The 25,578-nt window shown below is 47.2% G+C and overlaps 1 protein-coding gene across 5 annotated transcripts in view; it reads right to left on the bottom strand.

Moving 5' to 3' along the window:
* Positions 1-1,995: 1,995 nt before the first annotated feature.
* The window catches only part of CERS4 (ceramide synthase 4), a 51,797-nt gene continuing 28,214 nt past the window's right edge, over positions 1,996-25,578 (bottom strand). For all 5 annotated transcript variants that reach the window (XM_061601744.1, XM_061601748.1, XM_061601746.1 and 2 more), the window contains exons 3-11: positions 19,892-20,009; positions 17,025-17,143; positions 15,604-15,661; positions 11,608-11,658; positions 10,333-10,425; positions 9,662-9,790; positions 8,588-8,694; positions 5,934-6,090; positions 1,996-4,749 (exon numbers count right to left, since the gene is read on the bottom strand). In XM_061601744.1, coding sequence (XP_061457728.1) covers positions 4,579-4,749; positions 5,934-6,090; positions 8,588-8,694; positions 9,662-9,790; positions 10,333-10,425; positions 11,608-11,658; positions 15,604-15,661; positions 17,025-17,143; positions 19,892-20,009 — 1,003 coding nt within the window. In that variant the 3' untranslated portion in view covers positions 1,996-4,578. The remainder of the gene's footprint in view (positions 4,750-5,933; positions 6,091-8,587; positions 8,695-9,661; positions 9,791-10,332; positions 10,426-11,607; positions 11,659-15,603; positions 15,662-17,024; positions 17,144-19,891; positions 20,010-25,578) is intronic.

Genomic DNA, 25,578 nt, shown 5'->3' with positions numbered 1-25,578 from the left:
AGAGGGAGCAGCATCAACAGCCTGGCAGGGTTGCAGGGGTTAAATTGCAAGGGGGGAGGGGGGCTTCTTCACTCTAGGCTCGTTTTATTTTACAGCTTTTGTGAAGCTGGAAGGTTGTGGGGGCGGTTTTCTCCCTGTCGGCTCTCATAAAAGGGCTTTTCTCCAAAGGAGAGGAGAATTTCTGTGCTAAGAGCCAACCAAGAGCCTGGTGGCCAATTCCTACGTGCAGGGTTCCTTCTTGACAGTCACAGTCATGTCCCCTCCCATCCTTTTTTACTTTTGCTTTGCTGCTGGATTGAGAAAGAGGTGTTTGTTAGTTCTTCTCCCGCAAAATGTCCCCAGGAGCCAATAAGTATGAAAGGGGAGTTACCTACTGAAAAGAGTCTTCTCATCTCCTTTCCCTCTGATTGGCTTCATTCAGCAGGAAAGAAAGAGGAAGGATGTAAGAACACTCTTCTCAGCAGTTAACACCATGCTGGAGATATAGGGACCCCTGAGTCTCTGGCCATCTGCACTCCTGGAGACAACTGCTCTGATTTTTTGTGGGGGGGGCTTGATTTGGCTTTGGGGGAGGAATAACACCTCTTCTTTCCTGCATCCCCCCCTTGACTTTGAAGGGGCATCCAGGAACGGAGCGAGCTGCCTGGTCCATCTAGCTCAGTCTTGCCTTCACTGACTGGCAGCTCCAGGTTTTCAGACAGGGAGTGTCACCCAACTTTATATGGAGGTGCAGCCCAGGGATTGAATTGGGGGTGGCCTCCTGCCTGCATAGCCGATGCTCTAACCACTGAGCTATGGCCCCTCACTAGCCTGAGCCAGAGCACTGATCCATGTAGTTCAGTACTGACTGCACTGACAGGCAGCGGCACTCCAAGATGAGTCTCTCCCAGCTGTACCCACAATTGGGGATGGAACGGGGGACTTCAGCATGCAAAGTGAGATGCTCTAACCACTGAGCAAGGGGCCCTCCCACGGGCACCTGGCGATAAGGTGCATCATCTTGCCTTGGGAAGAGGGGGCTCATTTAGGGGTTCTCTGGATTTGCCGGGGAAATCCCTGTTATGCACAGCTGGGGTATGTTAATTGGCTGAGAGCCGTTGCAAAGTTGACCTCCTTTGAAGAGGAGGATGGCATTCCCACTGGATTGGACCCAAACTGGGGTCGCTAGGGTGAGGTGAGGCACAGCACCCCCAAATCCAAAGCAACAGCTCAGCCAGCATCCCTGTGCCCTGTAGAGCCATCGATACGTAAAACTTCTTGTCATTCAGACGTCTATCCGCACTATGCATTTAAAGCAGTTTTATAGCCACTTTAAACAGTTGTGGCTTCCCCGAAAGAATCCTGGGAACTGTAGTTTGCCACGGCTGCTGAGAATTGTTAGGAGATCACCCTGTTCCCCTCGCAGAGCTACAATTCGCAGGAGCATCCATTAATTTCAATGGGTCTCTTTTCCACAATCCCATGTCTGTGTTAGGCGACTGTCCAAAGGTGCAGTCCATAAAATTAAGCAGGGTTCGGTCTGGTCACAGGCTTGGATGGGTGACCACCTGGCAACCACATTTCTGCTGTCCTGGGTTCCACTATGGAAGAAAGGTGGAAGATTTTTTCTCTAAGAGAAAAATTAAATAAATTAAAAATTACATTAAACTAAATATGTGTATTCAGAGCCAGTGTGGCATAGTGGTTAAGGTGTTGGACTACGACCTGGGAGACCAGGGTTCGAATCCCCACACAGCCATGGAGCTCACTGGGTGACCTTGGGCCAGTCACTGCCTCTGAGCCTCAGAGGAAGGCAATGGCGAACCTCCTCTGAACACCGCTTACCATGAAAACCCTCTTCATAGGGTGGCCATAAGCCGGGATCGACTTAAAAGCAGTCCATTTCCATAGATGTGTGTGCAAGGAGAACGTATGCCAATGTGAGGGGAAAGGCCCATAGCTCTTGAATAAATAAATCAACTTTGAATAACTTTAAATAACAGGAACATCACAGTCTTGTTAGTAGAAGGGGGAGGGGAAACCTTTAATTTTGTTCAAATGAAAAATCAATGGCTCCCCCCGGTGGTAATTTTTAGGAAAGAGACATACTAGCCAGTTTGTTAGCCGAATAAATAAAAGTCAATATACCCACAGAAACAGCTGGAATAAGTGCTCTCATCCTAAATTCAGCCTCCCTCCCCCACACCCCAGGTCCCCGATTACATTATTTTTGCAGAGTTTGGTTACATACATTCAAAAGTAAGACATCGTTCCTTCCTGACATGCAGCGCTGTCTAATATTTGACAAAACCTGCCAGCAGCCAGCGCTTAAAACAGTATCTCTGCCAGTTGACATGCAATAGCAGTTAGCATTTAAAGAGTATATTGGAAGGTTGACATGCAGCAGCGTTTGGGATTTGACAGCTCGTTGCTAGTTTCATCCAGCCAACCTGGTCTCTCCCAGAGATGTGAAAGCCCAGGAAAAAAGAATTGGCAAACAAAAAAAATTTTTTTCCTGATTTTTTCCCCTTCCTCTCCCCTGGAAAAATGGGCGGGACAGAAAAATTGGGGGAGGGGAATCAGGTCCCCCCCCCTGAATATTTCAGTTCCCCCCCCCGGGCCTTCACTTCTTTTCTACATATGTGTGTTCCACTGAGCCCCAGAATTTCAAGATCTGGGCTTCAATCCTAACCCTACATACCTTGGGGTAAGCCCCACTGATTTGAATGGGGCTTATTTCTAAGAAGTGGTTAGGATTGCACAGTCAACCATAGAACCAGCCCAAGGCTATTTTGGTATCTGTGGTCGGACATCCCAACAGCAACCCTCCCTCGCCAGTTCACACAGGGCCTGATCCACCAGGGCATTCTCCTGTGCATGCCCCACTGAAATAAACAGAAGCTGTTGGAAATGGGATGGCGGCCTGCGGCTCTGGTCCGCATGCAGCACAGCTTACCTTAATAGGTGGCAATGCCACCTATCATCTTCACCATAAAGCTAAAGAGACCTTCCCTGTTCAGAGGCAGTATACCTCTGAATATGCTGGGGATGAACAAGAGGTAGCTATCTTCATCTCAGATCTATTTGTAGGACATCCCACTGGGCTGTCCTCTGTTGGGAACAGGACACTGGGACTCGGTCAGAGATGGGGATCCTGGTGCCATTCTGATATTGTTGGGCTCCCCACATCAGCCTCAGCCATGGCCCCACTGGTCAGGGATGACGGGGCATCCATCAATCTCTGGAGGGCCACCCGTTCCTTATCCCAGAATGAGATGGACCTCCCCCACCCCCTTGGCCAAGTCCAATGAGGCTCTTTCTCATGGCCTTCCATTTAATGGGGCTTCAGCAGAGGTGGGCTGGGCACCCAGACCAGTTCCTCTGCTGCCTCCGATTGCTCTCCAGACCAGGTGCTTAAGGCGCTCGACCTGAGTGTGCTAAGAATGGCGAGAGTGCCTCTTCGTGCGTGCAGACGGCGTCTTTCGTAAGCTACGACTGGTATAGTGATGGTGCTGGTGGTGGGTTGAGCAGGCCAGGGTGGACTCCTGGAGTCGCCATTTTTCCAACTGTTTAGTTTCAGGCTCTTCTGTGGATGTGCCAAGGACAAGTGGATTAAAATGGAGCGAGGCAAGCAGTTTTCGTTTCTTTTGCGAACTGAGTTTATTGGTTCCAGCAGTGGGGTGCGCCTTCTCTCTCTCTCTCTCTCTCTCTCTCTCTCTCTCTCTAAGTCTCCGGAGTGGGGACCAACCCTACTTCCCACCCAGGAGACAACTGCAGGATCAAGTGTAGACCCTCCATTCCCCCTTCAGAATTAGCGGGGGACAGCACAGCAATTTCCTTCTTGGCCAACAGACTGGTCCACCCAATGCCGGCTCCTATCACCCTACACTGACATACAAACGACAACAACAGTCCCCCCTCCCACGTCATTTCCACTTTCTCGTCTCATCTCCCCAAAGAGACACCACGGGTCCTTCTTGCACCCTCTCTGGGGAACCTCAGCTTCAAAACGCCCCACGCAGGCCTCCAAGCAGCATTCTCTGTCCAGCAACAGGCCGGGCCGGGCCGACCCTCGTCTGTCTCTGCTAACCCCACGCCCCAGCTGGAGACTCGGCTGTTTCCGTGAGGACTTCATTGTCTCCCAGTTCCAACCGTTTTGAGCTGCGAGCAGGGGGTTCCTGTTGCTGACCGCCCCCCTTCCAGGAGAGGAGTGCAGAAAAGCAAAACAACCCAGCTGACAGATTTGGTGGAAATTATAAGGGTTTTTTGTGGTGGTTGTTCCGTGTTATGACAGCCTTGCCAAGGTGTAATCAGGACCAGCTGAATAAAACAGGCAAGGCTGCCTTTGTTCTACCCAATCCCTTTCTCCTGCTCTCCCTCCTCTGTCAAACCTCAAGGCATCAGCATCATCAACAGGATAATATTACGAAAAGAAGCACAGTCCTTTTTGTTGTTGTTGCTTTGATTTGTTTTCCTGCAGGGAGCAGAGGTGTGGCTAAAAGACTAGGTTTATGTCTTTCCAGCCTACGGCGAGGAGGGGCGAGCTAGGATGGGCGTAGAGCAGGATTGGTTAGGGGGCTAGGCAGTTGCTGGGTCAAGTTATCTGGTTTTGGCGTGACCGTTGGCCGGGGGGCTTCTGCCGTTCAGCTGCAAGGGGGTCTCCTTGCCAATGCAGTTGTTGGTCCCATTTTTCTTGGCTTCCTTCTCCTGTGCCGTCTCGTCATTGACCTTTTCGCTTTCATCCGAATCGCTCCGCAGATCCTTCTCCATCTGCAAGGGACACAGCCTTGGTCAACAGTGGCCGCTGTCTCCCAGTCCCCCCCCCACTTCTCCTCCAACTTCTCCAGACAGCTGCTCCATTTCAGGTTGGAGAAACTCGATTTGGTTGGCATTCAAAGGTGAATCTATCAAACTCGCACTTTCAGAAACAGTGTGAGAACCAGAATGCAGCCATCCGTTGAACTTTGCATGTATCTGAATTTTGCGATGTGGTTCTCCTACCATTATTTATTTATTTGTTTATTTATATCGCGCCATCAGATGCACATAGAACAACAGAAACAAAGCCCTGCTCAATAAGGCCTTTGATCCAAAGAAAACCAAATATGGTTTATGAAAAAAATGCATAGATTAAGGCAGCATTTCCCAACCCCTTTGGGTCCCCAGATGTTTCTGGACCACAGTTCCCATCATCCCTGGCCATTGGCCATACTGGCTGTGGCTGATGGGAATTGTGCTCCAACTAACATTTGGGGGCCCAAAGGTTGGGAAAGGCCAGATTGAGAGGGTGCTCAAAAATGAATATATTAGTGAAAATGAATGAATGAATGGAATGCCTTCAAGTCGATAACATACCAAAAAGCATGATAATTGGGTAAGCTGCTTGCAAAAAATGTGTACACGAGTCAAACCTGCATATAAAAATGTGTTCACGAGGAGAAATTTGCACCAAATTGCTGAAGGATTTCCATGAGGATTTTTTATGACAAAATTTGCAAACAGCTGCAGAGATGCGGAGAACTAAATTTAAAACTGGGAAAATGAGAAACAGAGAGAAGTGAAACTGGCCGACCCGTCTGTTCCTAGACTGGAAGCTCCTCTGGGCAGGGACTTCTCTCAGCGGCAAGGACAACAGTGGTAGTGATCATTCACCTCCCTGCAATCATCTTGGCTTCTCCAATGTGGGAAAGCGCTGGCAGGACTGGAAATGAGTCAGCTCAGTCTTAGGCCCCATCGGCACTATACAGTTAAAGCAGTATCATACCAGAGATTGACCCTGGGGACTTCTGCCTGCAAAACAGAGGCCCTGCCAATTGAGCTATGGCCTTCCCTTGCCGCGGAATGCATTAAAACAGCGGAAGTAAAATGACTTATAAATAAAATGGCTTATGCACACATGGGCACCAACCATACCCACCCACCGCCTTGCACCCCTGCCCAAATTCTGTCCATACCGTGCCGCAGAGGAAGAACTTGTAGACCATGTGGATGATCAGGTACGACCAGAAGACGTGAAGAAGCTGCAGAGTCATCAGGAGGGCGTTCATGAAATAGTAGCCGAAGAAAGGCTGGAAGAGCTCCATGGAGTAGTAATACGTGTTATAGAGGACCCTGCGAGGAGACAAAAGCCAGGAACTGTACCAGGGACCTTCAGCACGCAAAGTGTCTGGTCTTCTGTTCAGCTAGGCTGCTCCCCAAAGGTTCTGCAGCCATGAGGAAGGAGAGGAGAGGGGTGCCCTTTGGCATTTGTGCTCAGGGTCAAAACTAGACCTGACGGTGGGAGAACAAGGTTTTCCCCAATGATATATAAAACAGCCCCCACCCCTGAAATTTTCTCCAGGGAAATGGAGGCCTGTGGCTCCATGTCAGTTGGGCAGTGGAATCCACTCCGGGTTTTTCCAAGGTATTGTCCCATGGTGCTGAAATCTATTGGAGGGGAAAGATGGGTTTCAGCACCCTGGACAGTGCCTGGAAAACCCTGGAATGGATTGCACTGCCACACTGACATGGAGGCACCAGGTGCCACTGCTCCAGAGCTCACCCCCTTCATTTAATCAGAACTCGCTCTCTCCATTGCACCCAAACAACAGCCCAGTGAGGTAGGTCAGGCTGAGTAACAGAGAGAGAGAGACTGGCCCCAAAGGCTTCTAGTGAGCTTCATAGCTGAGTGGGGACTTGAACCCACACCCTCCTGGTCTAAGTCCAACCCTCTGTACACTATGCCAGGGGTGAACTGACTTCAGGCTTGCAGGATTCGACTTTGTTTTTAACTAGGGCTCCATCTGCGCTATATATTTAAAGCAGCACATTGCGCCACCTTAAAAAGTCATGCCTTGTCCTCCTGAAGAATCCTGGGAAGTGCAGTTTGTCCAGGGTGCTGGGAGTTGTTAGGAGAAACGTCCTTGCCTCGCAGAGCTACAGTTCTCAGAGTTCCCCAGGAAGAGGGGTTGGCCGTTAAACTACTTTGCAGAAATGTGGAGAATTGAATTTAAGACTGGAAAAATGAGAAACAGTGAGACGGGAAATGGACAGTTCCATCCCTAACTACAAAATCACCCAGAGATCTGTGAGTGGATCCAAATAGGAAAGGTTTCCATTAAAATCTGAACCAAACAGAGTTTCTTCCCCATCGCTACGAAAGGAAGGAGTCCTCCTGTCTCACTCTCACTGACTATCTCTCTGTCCACCCATTGCATCCTCCCGTGTATGGGACAGCCTCTCTCGGAAGCTCAAGGTGGGCTGTAGTTGTCAAGGAAGGCGCCACATAGTTGCCCATCTTTCATGACTAGAGATGGGGAGAACTTGGATTTTGTCTGCCTTTTAATGAGAAGACCTAATTTGCAGTTGTTGATCCAATATGTGAACTGACACGCAGCCATCCTTTGAAATACACACTTTTCCTGAATTTTGCATTGCAGATCTCCACCCAAACAATGGGATCATCTAAAAGGGAACATTTCTTTGTACCAAATACACTGCTTTGCAATAGCAGTTTGTGCTCAATGGTAGCTGCCATTAGTTTTTTCTCATTCACACAAGTAGACATTGCTCTGGGAAGGATTAGTATTGCTGTTTCCTTGTGGAACCGCCCTCTAATTATACATTTCCACTCCCTCTGGTTGCTAGGTGACTGAGCATGCTCAGTCCGTTCTACAAGCTGCAGTAGGTTCCTTTAAAAACAACAACCCAGAAGTGCAAATATCTGTTTTCCCTGCCTATGGTTGGTACGATATAGCTGAAATACAAATAATTGTTTGAGCAGTGTTACACTTTTGTGCACAATTTAGGGGGAAAAGAAAATAAAAGCACCGCTTGCAGCAACATAAAAAAGGCAGCAGAACGGAGGAGAGCAGCCAGAAGTTGCTGATCAGCCCAGAATGAAAGGAGGAGGAGATAATGGGCGTGGCGAGCGGAATGACTGACACACCCACCTAAAAGCATCAGAGCAAAGTGTCTGTAAGCAGAGATACAGAGTCAAGACATTATTTCCTCCACTTTTCGTATTATCAGAGAATTCGGTTATTTATTTATTTATTTAATTAAATTTTTATACCGCCCATAGCCTGGGCTCTCAGGGCGGTGTACAGCAGAGAAAGTATGGATTTACAGGGGAAAAACTATGTGACACCTTCTGTTTGCTGGTAACATTATGTGAACCATGCACATTTAAAGGAGATGTGGGTAGCACCAATCACACAGTAAACCACAGTGTTGATGAGACCAATGTGTGTCATAATGCATCTTGGAATTGTTTTTAGATTTTTTAAATATGCTTTAAAGATGTTTTTAGTGTGTTTGTTTGCTGCCCTGGGCTCCTGGGGGGAAGGGTGGGATTTAATAATAATAATAATAATAGCAAAAATATCATAAAATGCATTATATTAAGGAAAATTGCTTGCAAAAATGTGCATATGAATCAAAACTGCACAGAAGAAGTTTGCACTAAAATGCTGATGAGTTTTCATGAGGATTTTTTTTAAATAACACAAATTGCCACAGAAATATGGAGATCTTTGTTTAAGATTGGGAAAATGAGAAACTCAGAGAACCACAATTGACAGATCATGATGGTATAGATATTATCACATATGCCAGCATTGATACTTACTTGTAGGGGAAGAGGACCAGGCGAGTGAACAGGAAAATGGCCGAGAAAGTGATAAAAAGAGTGTCACAAATCTGTCGCCACTTCAGGTAGTTGAATATCTTCGTAGGCTGGGTGAGGGAAAAATTGGGAATGACGATGGAGGCACCCAAGTCAAGGGGAGGGTGAGTTTCCCTGTCTGGCTGCCATTCAGGTAAACTGCAAAGTTTCACTATGTTTAAATGTCTGTTGCAGAATATGGAACTGTAGTTTGAAGGCAGATAATAGAGTAAGTTAACTTTGTTCAATGCCTTGTGGCCAATAGCAGGCCTTCCTCTTTGAAGCAACTCTTTGAACGGAAGCAAGGCATGATGGGAATATCTCTTCTTTTCCTTGCTTCTTAATTCCTAGCAAAGATTATTTTAAAAAATTGAGTTGTATCCTGACTGGTAGCCGCTAAGGGATCTATCACTCTATCATTTCCCACTATCTATAAGAGGCAGTGACTAACCAGTGGCCCTCTGGATGTTGTTGGACTACAACGCCCATCACCCTTGGTCACTGGCCATCCTGGCTGCTGAGGCTTGATGGGAGCTGGGAGTCTAACAACACCCAATGTCAGAGGCAGTATGCTCCTGAATGCCAGTTGCTGGAAACTGCAGGAGGAGACAGTCGCAGTTGCACTCAGATCGTGCTTGTGGGTTCCCTCTGGGGCATCTAGTTGGCCAGTGTGAGAACAGGATGCTAGGCTAGATGGGCCCCCTTTGGCCTGACCCAGCAGGCTCTTGTGTTCTTATGTTGTATTCTGGTGCAGTGGATGAACACATGAAACAAGGCACGTTAGGTGTTTCAGCACTATGGATATCTCCCAGTGAGCAGGTTGCTCCAAGGTGTTTCAGCACCATGGACAGCTCCCAGTGAGCCAGTTGGTTGGCCCGAGGTGTTTCAGCACCATGGATAGCTCCCAGTGAGGAAGTTGCTCCCATACTGGAGTACAGCAGTCATTGGCCTTATCCAGCAGCCAAACTCTTCTGTTGTTCTTACGTTCTAAAGTGAGATCCTCTGGACTTTCGCTTCTGGGGTACGAGTGACACTTACCTCCAGGAATAAGTCAGACGCATCGTGTATGATCATGACAAGGGTGCCAATGCGGATGTAGTTGGCGCAGTAGGAGAAGCTGATGAGGAAGACGGTGATGCCATGGTGGACGATTTGCTCGTGGAAGTCCTGGAGTGGTGGGAAAGTAGATGGCTGAGGAGCTGTCGAGGACCCAACGTGGACCCTAGCCCCATGCCAAAGGTGTGAGGGGGGGTTCAATGGAGGAGCTGCCAGTGAAGTTGAGCAAGGGCTGTTGCTCAGAGGCAGATCATCTGCCTTGCATGCAGAAGGCCCCACATTCAACCCCCAGCATCTCCAGGTACGCCTGCGAAAAATTCCCTGCCTGAAACCCTGGAGAGCTGCTGCCGGTCAGTGTACAAGGCAGCTTCCCATTTCTCTTCTGCCTTATAGGGGAAGGGCCATCGCTGAGTGGGTAGAGCACATGCGTCGCATGGAAAAAGCTCCCAGGTTCAATCCCCAGGGGCATCTGCAGGCAGGGCTGGGAACATCCCCTACCTGAAACTCTGGAGAGCCGCTGCCAGTCATTGTAGACGGTACTGAGCTAGATGGACCAAATGGCCTGACTCAGTCTAAGGCGGCTTCCTAGGGCCCTAGAACTGGAGCATGTTGCTGAACCTCGACTGGCTCCCTCTGCCGATGCCTCCACTCACCTTCCGCTTGACGTCGAATGGCAGGGTGAAGATCAGGGAGCAGTAGAAGGACAGCTCCAGCATGTAGTAGCCAAAGACAGAGGGCAGGAGAGGCTGCGGCACCGGAAATAGGAGGCATGGGAGAGAGGGAGGGAGCAAGGTTATTCTGATCAATCGGAAAGCACCTTGAGGTTGGACTACTGTAATGCGCTCTATGTGGGGCTGCCCCCAGGCCTGGCCCGGAAGCTCCTGTGATACAGAATACAATGACTAGATTTTTGCAAGCAAGTTCTCTGACTATAATGCATTTTTGCATGTTATCTTCACTAATATATTCACTTTCCCCCCTAATATATGCATTTTTGTAAACACTGTTTAGTTGGAGAACTATATCACAAAAAGTGTGAAGTTTGAAGGATGGCTGTGCTTCGGTTTCTTATATTGCTTTGGAAAGTGCAAACTGGATCAATTTGGCTTCAAATGTGAACTGCTCATATGCTATCCGGTCAGGTTCAAGGTTTTTGTGTTGACATACAAAGCCCTAACAACTTGAGTCCGGGATAACTTAAGGACTGTCAGAGTCCTTCTTCCCCAGGCCGATCACTGAGATCATCCAGAATAGCCCTGTTAGTTGTCCCCCAAGTTACGGATTTAATGATACCAGTTCCACACTTTGTGGAACATTCTTCCAGCAGAGATTCATCAGGCACCCTCGCTTTGGACTTTCAGGCACCTCTTGAACACCTTTATTTTGCCGCCAGGCCTATGCAGTTGTTTCTCATTTTATTGATTAGCCAGTCATTTTGGTGACTGTTCTGTACTTCTTTTAAAGGTTTGTGTTGTTGCACACCGCTCTGATGTTTGGCGAGAGGGTGCTTTATAAATACTTTTATAAATAAATCAGTAAATAAAATGCACAGGACAATGAGCAAACTGAGAAATGAGCTCTCCTGCACAGAACCTTAGGCCACCAGAGGTAGGAATTCAACAGGTGCGGTTGTCTCCCAGTACCATGCAGTGATGGAAAAAATACCACCTGTTAATTTCTGCCTGTGATGCAGCTGCCATCCAATCCGACCCATAGCAATCCATGGCTATCTCAGCCTGACTTGAATAGGCCCAATTTGGCTCGGGACTCAACCAAAGATGATCCACAGCTCTATTAAACACCTGAGTTTTAAGATGCTCCTCAATTTTATGCTTGGAAAGGCTGCATGGATGTCAGTTCCCTCCCGCTCTTCTCATGTAATTTATGCGCATTCCCCCCTGCCCTCCACAAGCTTCTTGGACACTCACCTGCTGTGGATATCCGACCCAGCACTCACGGTGGTCCCAGAACCAGGGTTTCTGCAAGGAGACACAGTTCCATGAGAACAATTGTACTCCGTGTCATAGCCCTAAATACCCCATAGCCCTATATCAGGGTAGGCAGGGTGCAGTCTTAGGGCCAAATACAGACCCAGCAAGGGGGGGGAAACAGGGAGTGGCAAAGAGAAAAACAGACTGCATCATACATTTAAAGCAAAGAATCCTGGGGACTGTAGTTTACCCTTCACAGAGCTACAATTTCCAGCACCCTTAACAAGCTACGGTTCCCAGGGTTCTTGGGGGAGGGGGGTTATGTCCTTTAAAGGTGCTTTTAAAGTATGGTGTGGATGTGATCACAGAAGATGGTCTGGCAGAAAGTGAGTGAAAAATGGGTGGCAGAGAGAGGAACAGCCGGGGGTCTCACTTATTTTTGGCACTGGACCCACCCAACACCAGTATGGAGTCCCTGACAGATTAAAAGGTAAAGGTGGCCCTGCACTTATATTGCGAATTGTTTCCGACTCTTAGGGTGACGTCTTGCGACGTTTACTAGGCAGACCGTATAGGTGGGATTGCCAGTTCCTTCCCCGGCCTTTCTTTACCCCCCAGCATATTCCGGGTACTCATTTCACCGACCACAGATGGATGGAAGGCTGAGTGGACCTCGACCCCTTTTACTGGAGATTCGACTTCCTCCTTCCGTTGGAATCGAACTCCGGCCGTGAGCAGAGCTTTGGCTGCGTTACTGCCGCTTACCACTCTGCACCACGGAGGATCTTTGACAGATTAAGCTGGTGGGAATTTGGCAATCAACTGAGAAATGGTTGTCCATCTGTGCCTGCTGTGATTTGGTTCACTACATGTACTTGCCCATAGACCAGAACTGGTGGATCTACAAGCAGGACGTCTGATCTTAGCCTACAGCAGATGTGGGGAAACTTTGGCCCACCAGATGTTGCTGAACTACAACTCCCAGCAGCCCCGGCAACGGCCAGAGATGAGGGGAGTGTAGTTCAGCAACATCTCGAGGGTCAAAGGTTCCCCATGCCAGCAATACGCTAAGATCAGAAGTCCTGCTTGCAGATCTACTAGTTTGTAAGCGGGCCTTAAAAACTCGTCTGTTTCCAGATTGCTGTTTCTGCAAAAGCGTTTTCATTTCTGTTTTGTTGCTGCTGTTTTATAATAGCCATTTGTTTTTAAAGTTGTCCTACAATAGCTTTTTGAAATGACTAGTGATGCTTTTAAACTGTTGGGATTTGTTTTATGGTAACTGTTTTAAGATCTGTTTTGTTATTTTAAAATGTGTTTTATATTGTGTTATATAACAGCGACTCTGAGAAGACCTAAATAATTGCCTAAGAAATACTGTTACAAATGAATAAATAAATCTTAAAAAGATATTAGCTAGGGATGGAAGGATCTGCCAGTTTCAGTTCTCTCTGTTTTCCAATTTTTCTAATCTTAAACTCGGTAGTCCACATTTCTGCAGAAATTTGCCACTAATTTTTATTTTTAAAAAATCCTCATGAAAATTCTTCAGCATTTTAGTGGGAATTTCTCTTAACACACCCCTTTTTGTATAATATAATATACAATATACACATTTTTGCAAGCAATTTCTCCTAATACAGTATAATAATAAATAATAATAATAAAATTTTATTTCTAAGCCACCTATCTGGCCGAATTAACGGCCACTCTAGGCAGCGTACATAAAAGGATAGGATAAACACAATATAAAATACAACATATAAGCAAAACATCAACTGTAATTAATCTAAAAACCACCCAGACTTGCAACAAGATAAAAACTAGTCCGCCCCAAGAATCTTGTAAGCCCGTCTGAATAACCAGGTTTTCAAGGCTTGGCGGAAACTTGGCAGGGAGGGGGCATGGCAAAGATCATAGGGCAAAGAGTTCCAGAGGGTGGGGGCCACAATCGAGAACGCCCTCTCTCTGGTCCGCACCAGCCTAGCTGTTTTAACTGGTGGGACCGAGAGAAGGTCTTGTGAGGCTGATCTCGTCGGGTGGCATATTTGGTGATGCTGGAGGCGCTCCTTCAGATAAACTGGGCCGAAACCGTAAAGGGCTTTAAAGGTTAATACCAACACCTTGAATTGGGCTCGGTAAACAACTGGTAACCAGTGTAGGTCTTCTAGCACCGGAGTGATGTGATCACGGCGACGGCTGTTCTTAATCAAACGTGCCGCTGCGTTCTGTACCAGCTGTAATTTCTGGACAGTTTTCAAGGGTAACCCAACGTAGAGCGCATTACAGTAGTCTAAGCGAGAGGAGACCAGGGCAAGTACCACCCGGGGGAGCAGATGGACAGGAAGGTAGGGTCGCAGCCTCTGTATCAGATGTAATTGATACCAAGCTGCCCGGCTCACTGCCAAAATCTGAGCCTCCATGGACAGCTGGGAGTCAAGAATGACCCTGAGGCTGCGGACCTGGTCCTTCAGGGGCAGTCTTACCCCATTAAACACCAGGTCTATATCTCCTAACCTTCTCTTGTCTCCCATGAGCAGCACCTCGGTCTTGTCGGGGTTTAGTTTCAGCCTATTACCTCCCATCCATTCACTTATGGACTCCAGGCACTTGGAAATGGTATCCACAGCCAACTCTGGTGAGGATTTAAATGAGATATAGAGCTGAGTGTCATCCGCATATTGGTGACGCTGCAGCCCAAATCTCCAGATGATGGCACCCAGCGGCTTTACATAGATGTTAAATAGCATGGGAGAGAGGATAGAACCCTGTGGCACACCATAATTGAGAGGCCAAGGGTCTACCTCATTCCCCAATGCCACCCGTTGGTGCCTGTCTGAGAGATAGGAACGGAACCACCGTAAAACCGTGCCCCCTATTCCTATTCCCTCCAGGCGATCCAAAAGGATACCATGGTCAACGGTATCGAAGGCCGCTGAGAGATCCAGGAGGACGAGGAATGCATGTTCTCCCTTATCCAACGCCCTCCTCAAATCATCCACCAGGGTGACCAAGGCTGTTTCAGTTCCATGTCCAGTCCTGAAGCCCGATTGGAATGGATCTAGATAATCTGCTTCATCCAAGTGTGTCTGTAATTGTTTGGCCACCACTCTCTCAGTCACCTTGCCCAAGAATGGTAAATTAGAGACTGGGCAAAAGTTGTTCAATTCTTGGGGATCCAAGGAGGGCTTTTTCAGAATGGGCTTTATGACCGCCTCCTTGAGAGCTGAAGGCATGTTTGTATGTTATTTTCACAAAGATACTCACTTCTATGCAGACTGTCCCCTAACCGCATGCATTTTTGTAAACAGTTGTCGGGGAGCTGCATTGCAAAATTCGTATAAGTGTGAATTTTGAAGGATGGCCTCGTTTCTCCTCTCGTATTGTTTCGGTAAGTGCAAATTTGATAGATTCGGTTTTAACCCTGGAAGGTTGCCCAGGAAGGAATGTGGCCCTCCGAATCAACATGGTTCCCCATCCCTGGCCTGGAGTTCCTTGGCTTTGGAGCAGCCATATCCTGCTCTGTGAAATTCCCAAATGTTCCCTTCCACCACCATGGGCCACTTCATACTTTTTTTTTGTCGTAGCCATGTCAACAGGCTGTGCTAGATGCTGCCATTGCTTCTTTTATTTCTTATGTTGCATTTTACATCCTATTACAATTTGCATCCCACAGAATCCTATAACATTCCAGTGTCTGTCCTTCACAGGCATGCTGCGGACCATCTGAATGACGACCACAGACTACCAGTGGCGCACAGACCACAGTTTGGGTATGTCATATATATATATATATATATATATATACACCCTGATATATATGACATGGCATCATTTGCTGCTGACACGACATGGTCATTTGTGCCACCTCCCCCCCCCACTCCAGGCTGTGGGTCCCAGAACTGCTCTCTGTCGTCCACCCCTAGTGCTGCCACCACATTTTTAATGTGCAACACGACAGGCTGCAACAGCACTGGGAAGGGTCTTTGAACTCACATCATACAGGACAGCCAGACCGGTACAGAAGGAAGTCAAGTAAAAGGTGAACCTCCAGCTGCAAAAGAAACAGACACAAAGATCAGGGCAGATCTAGGGGTGGGGCAGGTGTAGGGTCAGCTGAGGAGCTGGGGCGGAGGGGAGGAAAGAAGAGGGTTGTGTGAACAGGCCAAGGCAAATGGCCAGCGAATGCCGTTTCACTGGAGAGGTACAGATCAAGATGTGTGTTCATTCCTAAGCCCATTTCGTCCTGTTTCTGCAGTTTAAAAATCCATATATATATATATTAAATTAAGGATGGGCGAATCTGTCAACAGCGCAAATTTCTCCCAATACATTTTTGTCAGCCATTCTGGACAGCTTTCAGAATAACAGAAGCAGAGAGTTGGAAGGAACCTTAAAGGCCATTTAGTCCTGTCTTCTTCGACCTCAGCCTTTGACCTCAGATGTTGTTGGATTACAACTCACCAGCTTAGGCAATGGTCAGGGATGATGGGAGTTGTAGACCCAAAGTTGAATCGCACTGATTTAGTCAAAACACCCCCCTTGCTCGACGCAAGATCCTTGACGTAACTGCATCCCTGACAGATGTGCTTTTTTGCTTTTATTACTGCTTACTCGTAAAAACTTCCAATCATTTAGGTGGCTGTACAGTCCTCTGATTAAATGCCTCTAGCAAAGGAGAGTCTGCCAGGTCTCAAGGCCATTATGCTGTTGATTGCCTCTCATGGTTAGGAAATTTCTCCTAACGTTTAGCCCAAATCTGCTTCCTTGCAATTTCCGCTTCTGGGTTCTAGCCTTGCCCACTGCTTGAAATGAAGTTGTTTGGTTTGCTGAAGCTTACTGAATTAGTTCAAAAATCTCTAGATGACACCTGGGCCTTGAAGTTGCAAGATCGTAATTGCTGGGGAAAATAAACTCCTTCCTCTTTCAACAAGCCTTTTAAGTAGAGACCTTATCCCAGTTTGCATTTGTGTTGGAATTGCTTTTAAAGATGTTTTTAAAGCTTTTTAATATATATATTGAAAGATGTTTTGTTTTAATACATTTTAAAAGATGTCTTGTCTTAATACATTTTAAAGCCTTTTGTTTTTAAGATGCTTTAGAGTGTTTTTGGTGTTTTTGTTTGCCGCCCTGGGCTCCTTCTGGGAGGACTGGCGGAATATAAATTTAATAATCAATTTTAAAAAATCGTTAGGATGAACTTGAATGGAACTGTGAATGGAACTACGTCATTTTGTAAAGAAACCAATATGACATGGAATGCATTTCTTTTTGAACATACCGAACTAGAACGAGGACTATTCCCTTTTGAAAATGAACTTTCCAAGCTCTGGAGCAATAGAGAATAAGTTTATTCTGTCTTCTGCATGATTGCCCTACAGATATTGAAAGAGCAAGACCTTCCCCTCCCTGGTTACCAGGCTTCACAGAACTTCTTGGTCAAGCTGGGCCGGTCTTGGTTACGCCGATATCGAAACCATCTCTCCACTTGTCTGGGTTCCAGGTCACACTGCTTGGCCAGACCCTTCAGCTCCCCCTGAAAGACAGGCAATGAGATCAAGGTGAGACAAAGTGGGCTACCAAGGTGCAGGCGACCCACCTCCCTCATTGAAAGACCCCCATATGCGCTGGGTGAGAATTCAGCTGAATTCAGCTTTACTGCTGGATTTTTCAGCAGTCTGCATATTCTTAGTCTTTGCAGAGCAATCCTGTTTGCTCTGCACTTCATCGGCTTTCCCCCAACACCAGATTTCCCCTCCTCAAATAGTCCTTTGAATATATTTTTATTTTATTGATTTTATGCATACAGCAGTACAGCACTCTCTCTCTCTGCCACCCCACCTCTCACTTGAATAATACAAGCTCTAAGTGGGGAGGAAGCAACCCAAGCATAAAGTATCCTATAATAGCAGAAGAGGAGAAGCTGCGCTCTCCTGATGGCACTCCCAACACTACCTGGAGGTGTCAGGGATTGACCTTCTGCATGCACGACAGATGCTCTACCACTGAATTATGGCCCTTTTTGCAGCAATTTGCGATTAAAAAAAATCCTCATGAAAATTCTTCAGCATTTTAGTGCAAATTTCTCCCAATAAACACATTTTAAGTTGAGTTTAGCCTTTTAAGTTAAGACCTATCCCAGTCTGCATCTGTGTTGGAATTGCTTTTTAATATATTCTTAAACCTTCTTAAAAATGTCTTTAATCTTAGATGCTTTGAAAGCTTAAGTAAACGTTTTTGAAGATGTTTTGTTTTGATGTGTTTTAAAATTTGTTTTTATGAGGTTTTACTGTTTTTAGTGCTTTTGTTTGCCGCCTTGGACTCTTTCTGGGAGGAAGGGCAGGATATAACAACAACAACAACAATAATAATTAGTACAGGCATACCCTGCTTTAACGTTCGCAATAGACCGGAGACTATACTTTAAGCAAAAATAAACTTTAAGTGAAGCAATTGTCTTCACTTGTACTGCACGCAATCACCACTAGATGGCAGCGGCGTCGTGCCAATAAAGTGTACGTTATTGCGAAGCATGCGAACATTAAGCGGGGTATGGGGACTTATGGAGCATGTACGTTATAGCGAGGCGACGTTAAGTGAAGCGACGTTAAGCGGGGTATGCCTGTATGCAGTTTTGTCTCATGTATACATTTTTGCAAGCAGTTTCGCTTCATGTACTGCCTTTCTGTACGTTACTTTCAATAACATATTCATTTTAATGCACATTTTAACCAAATGCATGCATTTTTGTAAACATTGGCTGGAGAATTGCATCACAAAATCTGGATAAGTGCAAATTTCGAAGAAGGGTTGTGCTTCAGGTCTCATATTGTTTCAGAAAGTGCAAATTGGATAAGGTTTGCCTTTAAATGGGAATTGAATCAAATTTCACCCCCATCCCTAATCTGGAGAAGGCTTGGGGTCAAACGTGGGGCCAAACTAGGCTTTACACCACATTCAAATATTTATTTATTTATTTATTTATTGAATTTATTAGTCGCCCGTCTGTCTGGCTGTCCAGCCACTCTGCGCGACATACAAAATAAAAACATACAAATACATTAAAACATTAAAAATCTCAAACAATAATAATAAAATCTAGCCCACCCCAAAAGCATGCCTGAAGAGCCAGGTCTTCAAGGCCCGGCAGAAGCTCATCATGGAAGGGGCATGGCGGAGATCATTTGGGAGGGCGTTCCACAGGGTGGGGGGCCACAATTGAAAAAGCCCTCTCTCTAGTCCTCACCAGTCTGGCTGTTTTGACTGATGGGATGGAGAGAAGGTCTTTTGAGGCTGATCTTGTTGGGCGGCATCCCTGATGATGTTGGAGGCACTCCTTCAGATAGACTGGGCCAAAACCGTGTAGGGATTTAAAGGTCAAAACCAACACCTTGAATTGGGCCCGGCAAGCAACTGGTAACCAGTGCAACTCTTTTAGCACTGGAGTGATGTGATCTCACCGGCAGCTGTCTTTAATCAGGCGCGCCGCCACGTTCTGTACCAGTTGCAGCTTCTGGACCGTTTTCAAGGGTACCCCCATGTAGAGCGCATTACAGTAGTCTAGGCGAGAGGAGACCAGGGCATGTACCACAGATGGGAGCAGATGGTTGGGAAGGTAGGGGCGTAGCCTCCGTATCAGATGAAGTTGACACAGCGCTGCCTGGCTCAATTAGCAATTGCATTAATTTATTCATTTTTAAAATTGAGGTGTGGCAAATACGGATCAAGGCCCTGGTGGGGCAAGGTAAGGGGTTTAACCCCTTTGCCTTCCAGTCCTGTCCTGATCTGGATCTATGCCTTCTGTTTCCACAAAGAAGAAAACCCTCATCGGGGTCCATAATTGTTACACTTTAAAAGGGGGGCAGGGGGCCTTTTTGAGCCATAGTGACATCAGTTGGTTGACAGGTGGGTCATCCCCACCCACCTGGCCCACAGGGATGAGAACAGAGGGCAATCTGGCCCCCAAAGGTTCCCTACCCCTGGTTTAAGTGATCATCTGCCACACGTTTTAGCTTTAGCTATGGTTTATTAACAATGGTTAATGTTAACCATGGTTTAGTATTATGTGCAAACATGGCGTTCTAAGATAAGGAATCTTGATGTGATTGCATGTATGTCAAGTCTCTCTCTCTCTCTTCGTACAAGGGGGGGATTGTTGTGTCCATACATCACCTTGCACTCTGTTGAGGCCCAGCAGCTAACGAATAGCAATTCTGACAGGGTACACGGCTGTCCCTCAAGGAGACAGTAGGGCCTCATCATCCCTACGTCTGTGGCAACTCACCTCTTTGGGGCTTTTCCTTTGCGTGGTGTAAAAAGCTTCCAGCACAGGGTTCGGAGAAGCTTTCCTTCGCACTTTCTCCCTCAGTCCCATTTTTCTGCTCAGTGGCATAGCGACAGCCCTGCAATGAAGGAAGGGTCAGGTCAGCAAAGCACTCACTGAACAGCGCTAGGCCTTGGGGCTTCTATTTTCTGGCTGGTTTGGGCACACAAGAAGCCAAGGAAAAGAAGACAACCTTGAGAATATGCCAATTGCCATTTCCTTGCCACAGGTAGACTGAGGCTTCCATACAGTAGCCACAGGTCAGCTGAGGCTTCCTAGCAGAACTGAGCCATATAAAATAATTTGTTCCAGAAACTCAGGCACACTGACTCCGGAGCATGCAAAGCAGTAACAGGGTGCTTCAGGGCATGTTCAGAGAGCCTTTCACTGCTGCCCTAAACACAGCCAGTCCCTGGTATAAGGCAGTGTCATGTGTTCAAAGGATAGTCCATAAAAAGAATCCCTTTTTAATTTTTTTTATGGCAAGGGATTTCCAAAGAATCACCTCCAACAAGGACAAAATACAAACCCTCTATTTTTGGGGGGGGGAGGAGAGGTGGTTATTTGATATTATTAAGTGCTAGGTGTCTCTTGAGGTATTTTATTGCTAGAAAAAGAGAGACAGACTGCATTTAAAGCACATTGTTTCTCTCAAAAGAATCCTAGGAACTGTCTTTTACCCCTCACGGAGCAACCCCAACACCCTTAACAAACTACAGTTCCCAGGATTCTCTAGGGGAAAGTCATGTGTTTTCAATGTACGGCGTGTGTACGCAGCCATAGAAAGCTCTTGTTTATACCCCCCTTCTTGTCCAAGGAGCTCAAAGTGGCTTACACCTTTCTCTCCCCTCCCTTCCTGTTTTATCCTCACAACAATCCTGCAAGGGGGGTTAGGCTGAGAGAGAGAGAAAGTGACCAGCCCAAAGTCACCCAGTGAGCTTCATGACTGGGGGTGAGTGTGTGTGAGTGTCTGTGTGAGGATTTGAAACCTGGGTGTCCTCCAGTCCTATCCCAACACTCTTGTTATACCACATCCAATCTCTAGCAGCAATGGATGCTGTTGCTACATGCCTGCATATCACTGATAAGGCCAGATCAGGACATAAGAGCTAAGACAAGCCCTGCTGGATCAGGGTGAAAGCCTATCTAGTCCAGCACCCTACTCTCACAGTTAAACCATTTCCCACTATTTCTGACATTCAGGCTGTGTGTGCCGTTCATTGCGCAGCCAAAACACAACACAGGAGGGAGGGGGCAGCAGGCTTAGGGGAACCCCAAGGTTTGCAGTATAATTAAACAAGAAAAAAAAAGAAAGGAAACCCCCCTAAGGAGGGGAACTCCCCAAATAGCCCAATGACAACTGAATGTGCCCGGTGCTCACAGAGCCAGGGCTGCCTGTTGGGACATGGGGCACTGAAAACTCGGGGAAAAGTGGGATGTAATGGAGCCCGCTTGGAATGTCATTACCCAGATCATAGTTTGATTCTCTGTGGGGATTTTAACGCCCAGATGGGTGCAGGCTGTGTGAATGACTTATCATTAAACCATGGCCCGTTTAACCGTTTTCCTCTAGGGGACAGGACATCACGAGATAATACGTTAAACAAGCAAGGTCTGAGGTTAACAGAATTAATTTTTACCCACTAGCTAATCTGTTTACATGGTTCTCAACTTGATAAGTCTAATGGGGCCTTTACTTATTTTTCCACCCGGGGAGCCAGTGTAATAGATTACATGATGGTCTCAAGTACACTTCTTTCGAGGGTGGATTGCTTCTGTGTATTGGATAGAATCGAAAGCGACCATTTTCCTTTGTTAATGAGTTTAAAACTGATCCATCCGCTGGCCCTACCGATATTACCAAATCTAGAGGATCTTCAGATTGCGGACCGCAGAATACACTGGTCACCAAACCTCTACCTGCTTACTCTTCAATCCTTAGAGAATTCAGATACCTCTAAGATTAGGCAGGCAGTTTTAGAGTCGAAACTGGATGCCGTCATAGCTTATCACCAAATTATATCCAAACTTAAACCTACCGTATATTCCGGCGTATAAGACGACTGGGCGTATCAGACGACCCCCCAACTTTTGAGAAGATTTTCCTGGGTTAAAAAGTCATCTTATACGCCGGAATAACAGCCCCCCAACCACAGCCACAACTCTTCAACCCACTTGCCCCCATAGCAACCCGCCCCCAGCCGCAAGAAAGACCCTGATCCCCGTTTAAAAAGCCAGCGTCCCTCTCCCCTTTCTTCCCTGTGTGGCCAGCGCCCCCTCGCCCCATAGCCCGCACCGACCTTTGCCCACCAAGAAGTGGATGTCGCTGAGCACCTCGTTCTTGAAGAGGAAGGCGAAGCGCTCCTGCACCGTCGGCTTTGTCGCCTGCCAGTTGTAGGCCGGCTCCCACGGCGCCAGCAGGCCGGAGGCGGAGGCGGCGGTGGAGGGCGCCGAGGAGGAGGCCGCAGGGGCAGCTGTCGGCAGCGGGTTCCCGCCTCCGCCACCTCCCGCTGCTGCTGCTGCTGCCGCCGCCCGGTGGTTGTGCGTCAGCGGAGGCGCCGGCGCGGCCTGCGGCAGCGAGAGCAGCAAAGGCGGCCCGCCGTTGGCCGCCCGAGGAGGAGCAGCCGCCGCCACCGCGGCCCTGTTGCTCGCCTGAGCAGCCGCGGGCGGAGGAGCAGCAGCAGCAGCGGCGGGAGGCGGCGCAGGCGAGGCCGCCATGGAGGAGAAGGACGTGGGGAGGCGGCTGCTGCTGCTGCTGCTGCTGCTCCCCATCCCGGCCGCCATTTTGCGGCGGAGGAGGCCGCGCAGGAGATGGCGGGGACGGAGGAGCAATGGGGATTCCCCTCAGGGGAGGGGACGCCGGGCCAGGCTGTGTCGGAAGGCAGAGCTGGGGTCCCAATCCCGGGGAGCTGGATCCCGGAGAGTTGGGAGAAGAGTATTCGGATGGATGGCAGAGGGAAGGGGGAGGAACTTCCCCCCTTTGGAGCGAAGACGAAACAGAGGAACTGCCAGTGATAAGGTTGCTTAGCAACGGGGAGCCTGAGCCCTCCCTGGACATTCTCACGCCTCCCCCTCTTTCAGGCTCAGAGCAAGAGGGGGAAGAGGGAGGGCTGCTCACAGCCGAAAAGCGGGGAGGCAGTTTACCATCAGCCCCTCCCCTATCCCCCATCCTGGAATCGGAAACTTCAGAAGAGGAGGGGGTGATGCTTCCACCCTCACCGCGCACACGCAGACAGCTGAAAAGACAGGAGAGAAGGGGGGGAAGGCGGGCAGTACCTGAGGGGCAGTTAAGGAGGAGCGAAAGATTGCACGCCCGTTTGGCCCCTTCTTAAAGAACAGGCGGGAAGAAGTCCCTTGCTCTGTCAACTTTCTCCCAATGCCGCAGGACCTGTATCCCTGTATTGCTTCATGAGAAAACGCAGTCTTTGTTTGGACATTACCCTAATAAAACACGAATTAACTACAACTGCTGGTCTGGTTCCTGAGTCACATCCTGGGCCTGACAGGCTGCAAGCAGGAGAAATACTATATTCCGGCGTATAAGACGACCCCCGACTTTTGTGAAGATTTTCCTGGGTTAAAAAGTCGTCTTATACGCCGGAATATACGGTATGTTAATTAAAAAACACTGCCCTATTACAACTCAGCCTAGGTGTAAGAGCTGGTTCGATCAAGATTGCAAGACAGCAAAACGCCAGTTAATTAAATTTACCCGTAATATATTAAGAGATCTAATCACTTTCAATCATAACCAACTCATTAATTTGCGTTCCTCATATAAATCCTTAATAAGATACAAAAAAGAGATGTATGCGAGATCCCAGTGGGAGCGGCTTAACCAAGCTTGGCTGGAAGGCAACGATCGTCTATTCTAGGTCCTGGTTGCTGCTGGAGCCGGTGTTTACAGACAATATATTTCTAGCCACATTTCTCCTATAAAATGGCAAGAACATTTTGCCCAGTTATTTGCTGCTCAGCGTATATCCAACTCTATTAGCTATGCCCAAGATGAACCCAGTTCCAGCATCTGGCCTCCGGTCACACCATCTCATGTTCGATCACTTATTTCATCATTAAAAAAGGGTAAGGCTCCGGGGGAAGATATGATTCCCCCTGAGCTTTTCCTAGAGTTTCCAGATTGGTGGGCCCCTATCCTGGCTAAGCTTTTTACAAAGATTAACAACACAGGAATAATGCCAGACGGCTGGAAGCAGAGCATAGTTATTCCCATCCATAAAAAAGGAACAAGATATGACCCGAAGAACTATCGTCCTATTAGTTTATTGGACATAGGTGCGAAGATATACAGTAAGTTCCTTTTACAAAAACTGGAGGATTGGGAAGCTGAAAATGCGATCATTGCTCCAGAACAAGTAGGGTTCTGAAAAGGACAGAGCACAATAGATCATTGCGCCACGCTTTATTTCCTCGCAAGGCAGGCCGTGGATGGCCCCACAAAACATTTATATGCCGCCTTCGTGGATCTAGCAGTGGCGTTTGATTCAGTTGACAGAGACCGCCTATGGGCCAAGCTGGCGCGTACTAGTATCAACAAACGCCTCCTATTTTTAATCAAAGAACTTTACTCAAATAACACTCTTAAAATCAGAGTTGGTAATAATCTGACTGACTCAATAGCAGTAAGGAGAGGTGTCAGACAAGGGTGCCTCTTGGCACTCATTCTATTCAACCTATATCTGAATGATATAGTTCTTGAGTTAGAAGGATCAAAAATTTTTCCACCATCTGCAGGCAGTAGAAAGATTTCTACCCTCTTATATGCAGATGACATGATCCTCCTGTCTCTTACTCCCATAGGATTGAGAAGGCTATTGACGAAGTTAGACTCCTACTGTAAGAATGAGGGCCTTCAAATTAATTATAAGAAAACAAAAATAATGGTATTCGGTAACAGATATCAAAAGCACAAATGGTCTATTGGAAATTACCCAATAGAACAATGTCGCTCTTTGAAGTATCTTGGAATTTATTTCCAAGACACCTTAGCCTGGAAAGCCCATATAGCAGCCATCAAACTCGCGGCCGTTAAAGCGACAGGTGCAATATTAAAATTCTATAGGACAGCGGGGGGGCATTTGGTAGCCCCTGCTTTAAAAATCTTTCAAACCAAGATTTTAGCACAGATCACCTATGGGGCGGCAATATGGGGATGGTCAGTATCTTCTTATTCTATGCTTGAAGCTATCCAAAACACCTTTTTTAGACGTCTATTACGCCTCCCTCCGGGTACTCTGGCAGCGTTTATGAGAGCCGAAACTGGTTCAATTCCAGTCAGTGCTCGCATTCACGAGTCCTTTCTCCGATATTGGTCATCTTTGGCAAATTCGCAAGTAAAAATATTGGCAAGGATTTGTTTTGAAGTTGCAGCAGCAAATAATAATTGGAAACCTAAATTTCGGTTAATTCTCGCACACTATCATATTCCCATCTTTTCAGTATCTGCGTTATTCAGGTACAACATTCATGATCATATAGTAAGACATTGTGTTTGGCTTGATGGTTTATTAATCTCAAACTCTAAATTTTCCAGATGGTATAATTTATTTAAAAGTGACCACAACATGGCTAATTATTTAAAATATCAACTCCCGGTACACTTAAGATACTCATTTACAGCTTTGAGATTT

The sequence above is a fragment of the Rhineura floridana genome, chromosome 18 (genome assembly GCF_030035675.1).
Source record: "Rhineura floridana isolate rRhiFlo1 chromosome 18, rRhiFlo1.hap2, whole genome shotgun sequence".
NCBI classification, from domain to species: Eukaryota; Metazoa; Chordata; class Lepidosauria; order Squamata; family Rhineuridae; genus Rhineura; species Rhineura floridana.
The sequence above is the reverse complement of the archived record's forward strand: the minus strand, read 5'-3'. Positions and strand labels throughout refer to the sequence as shown.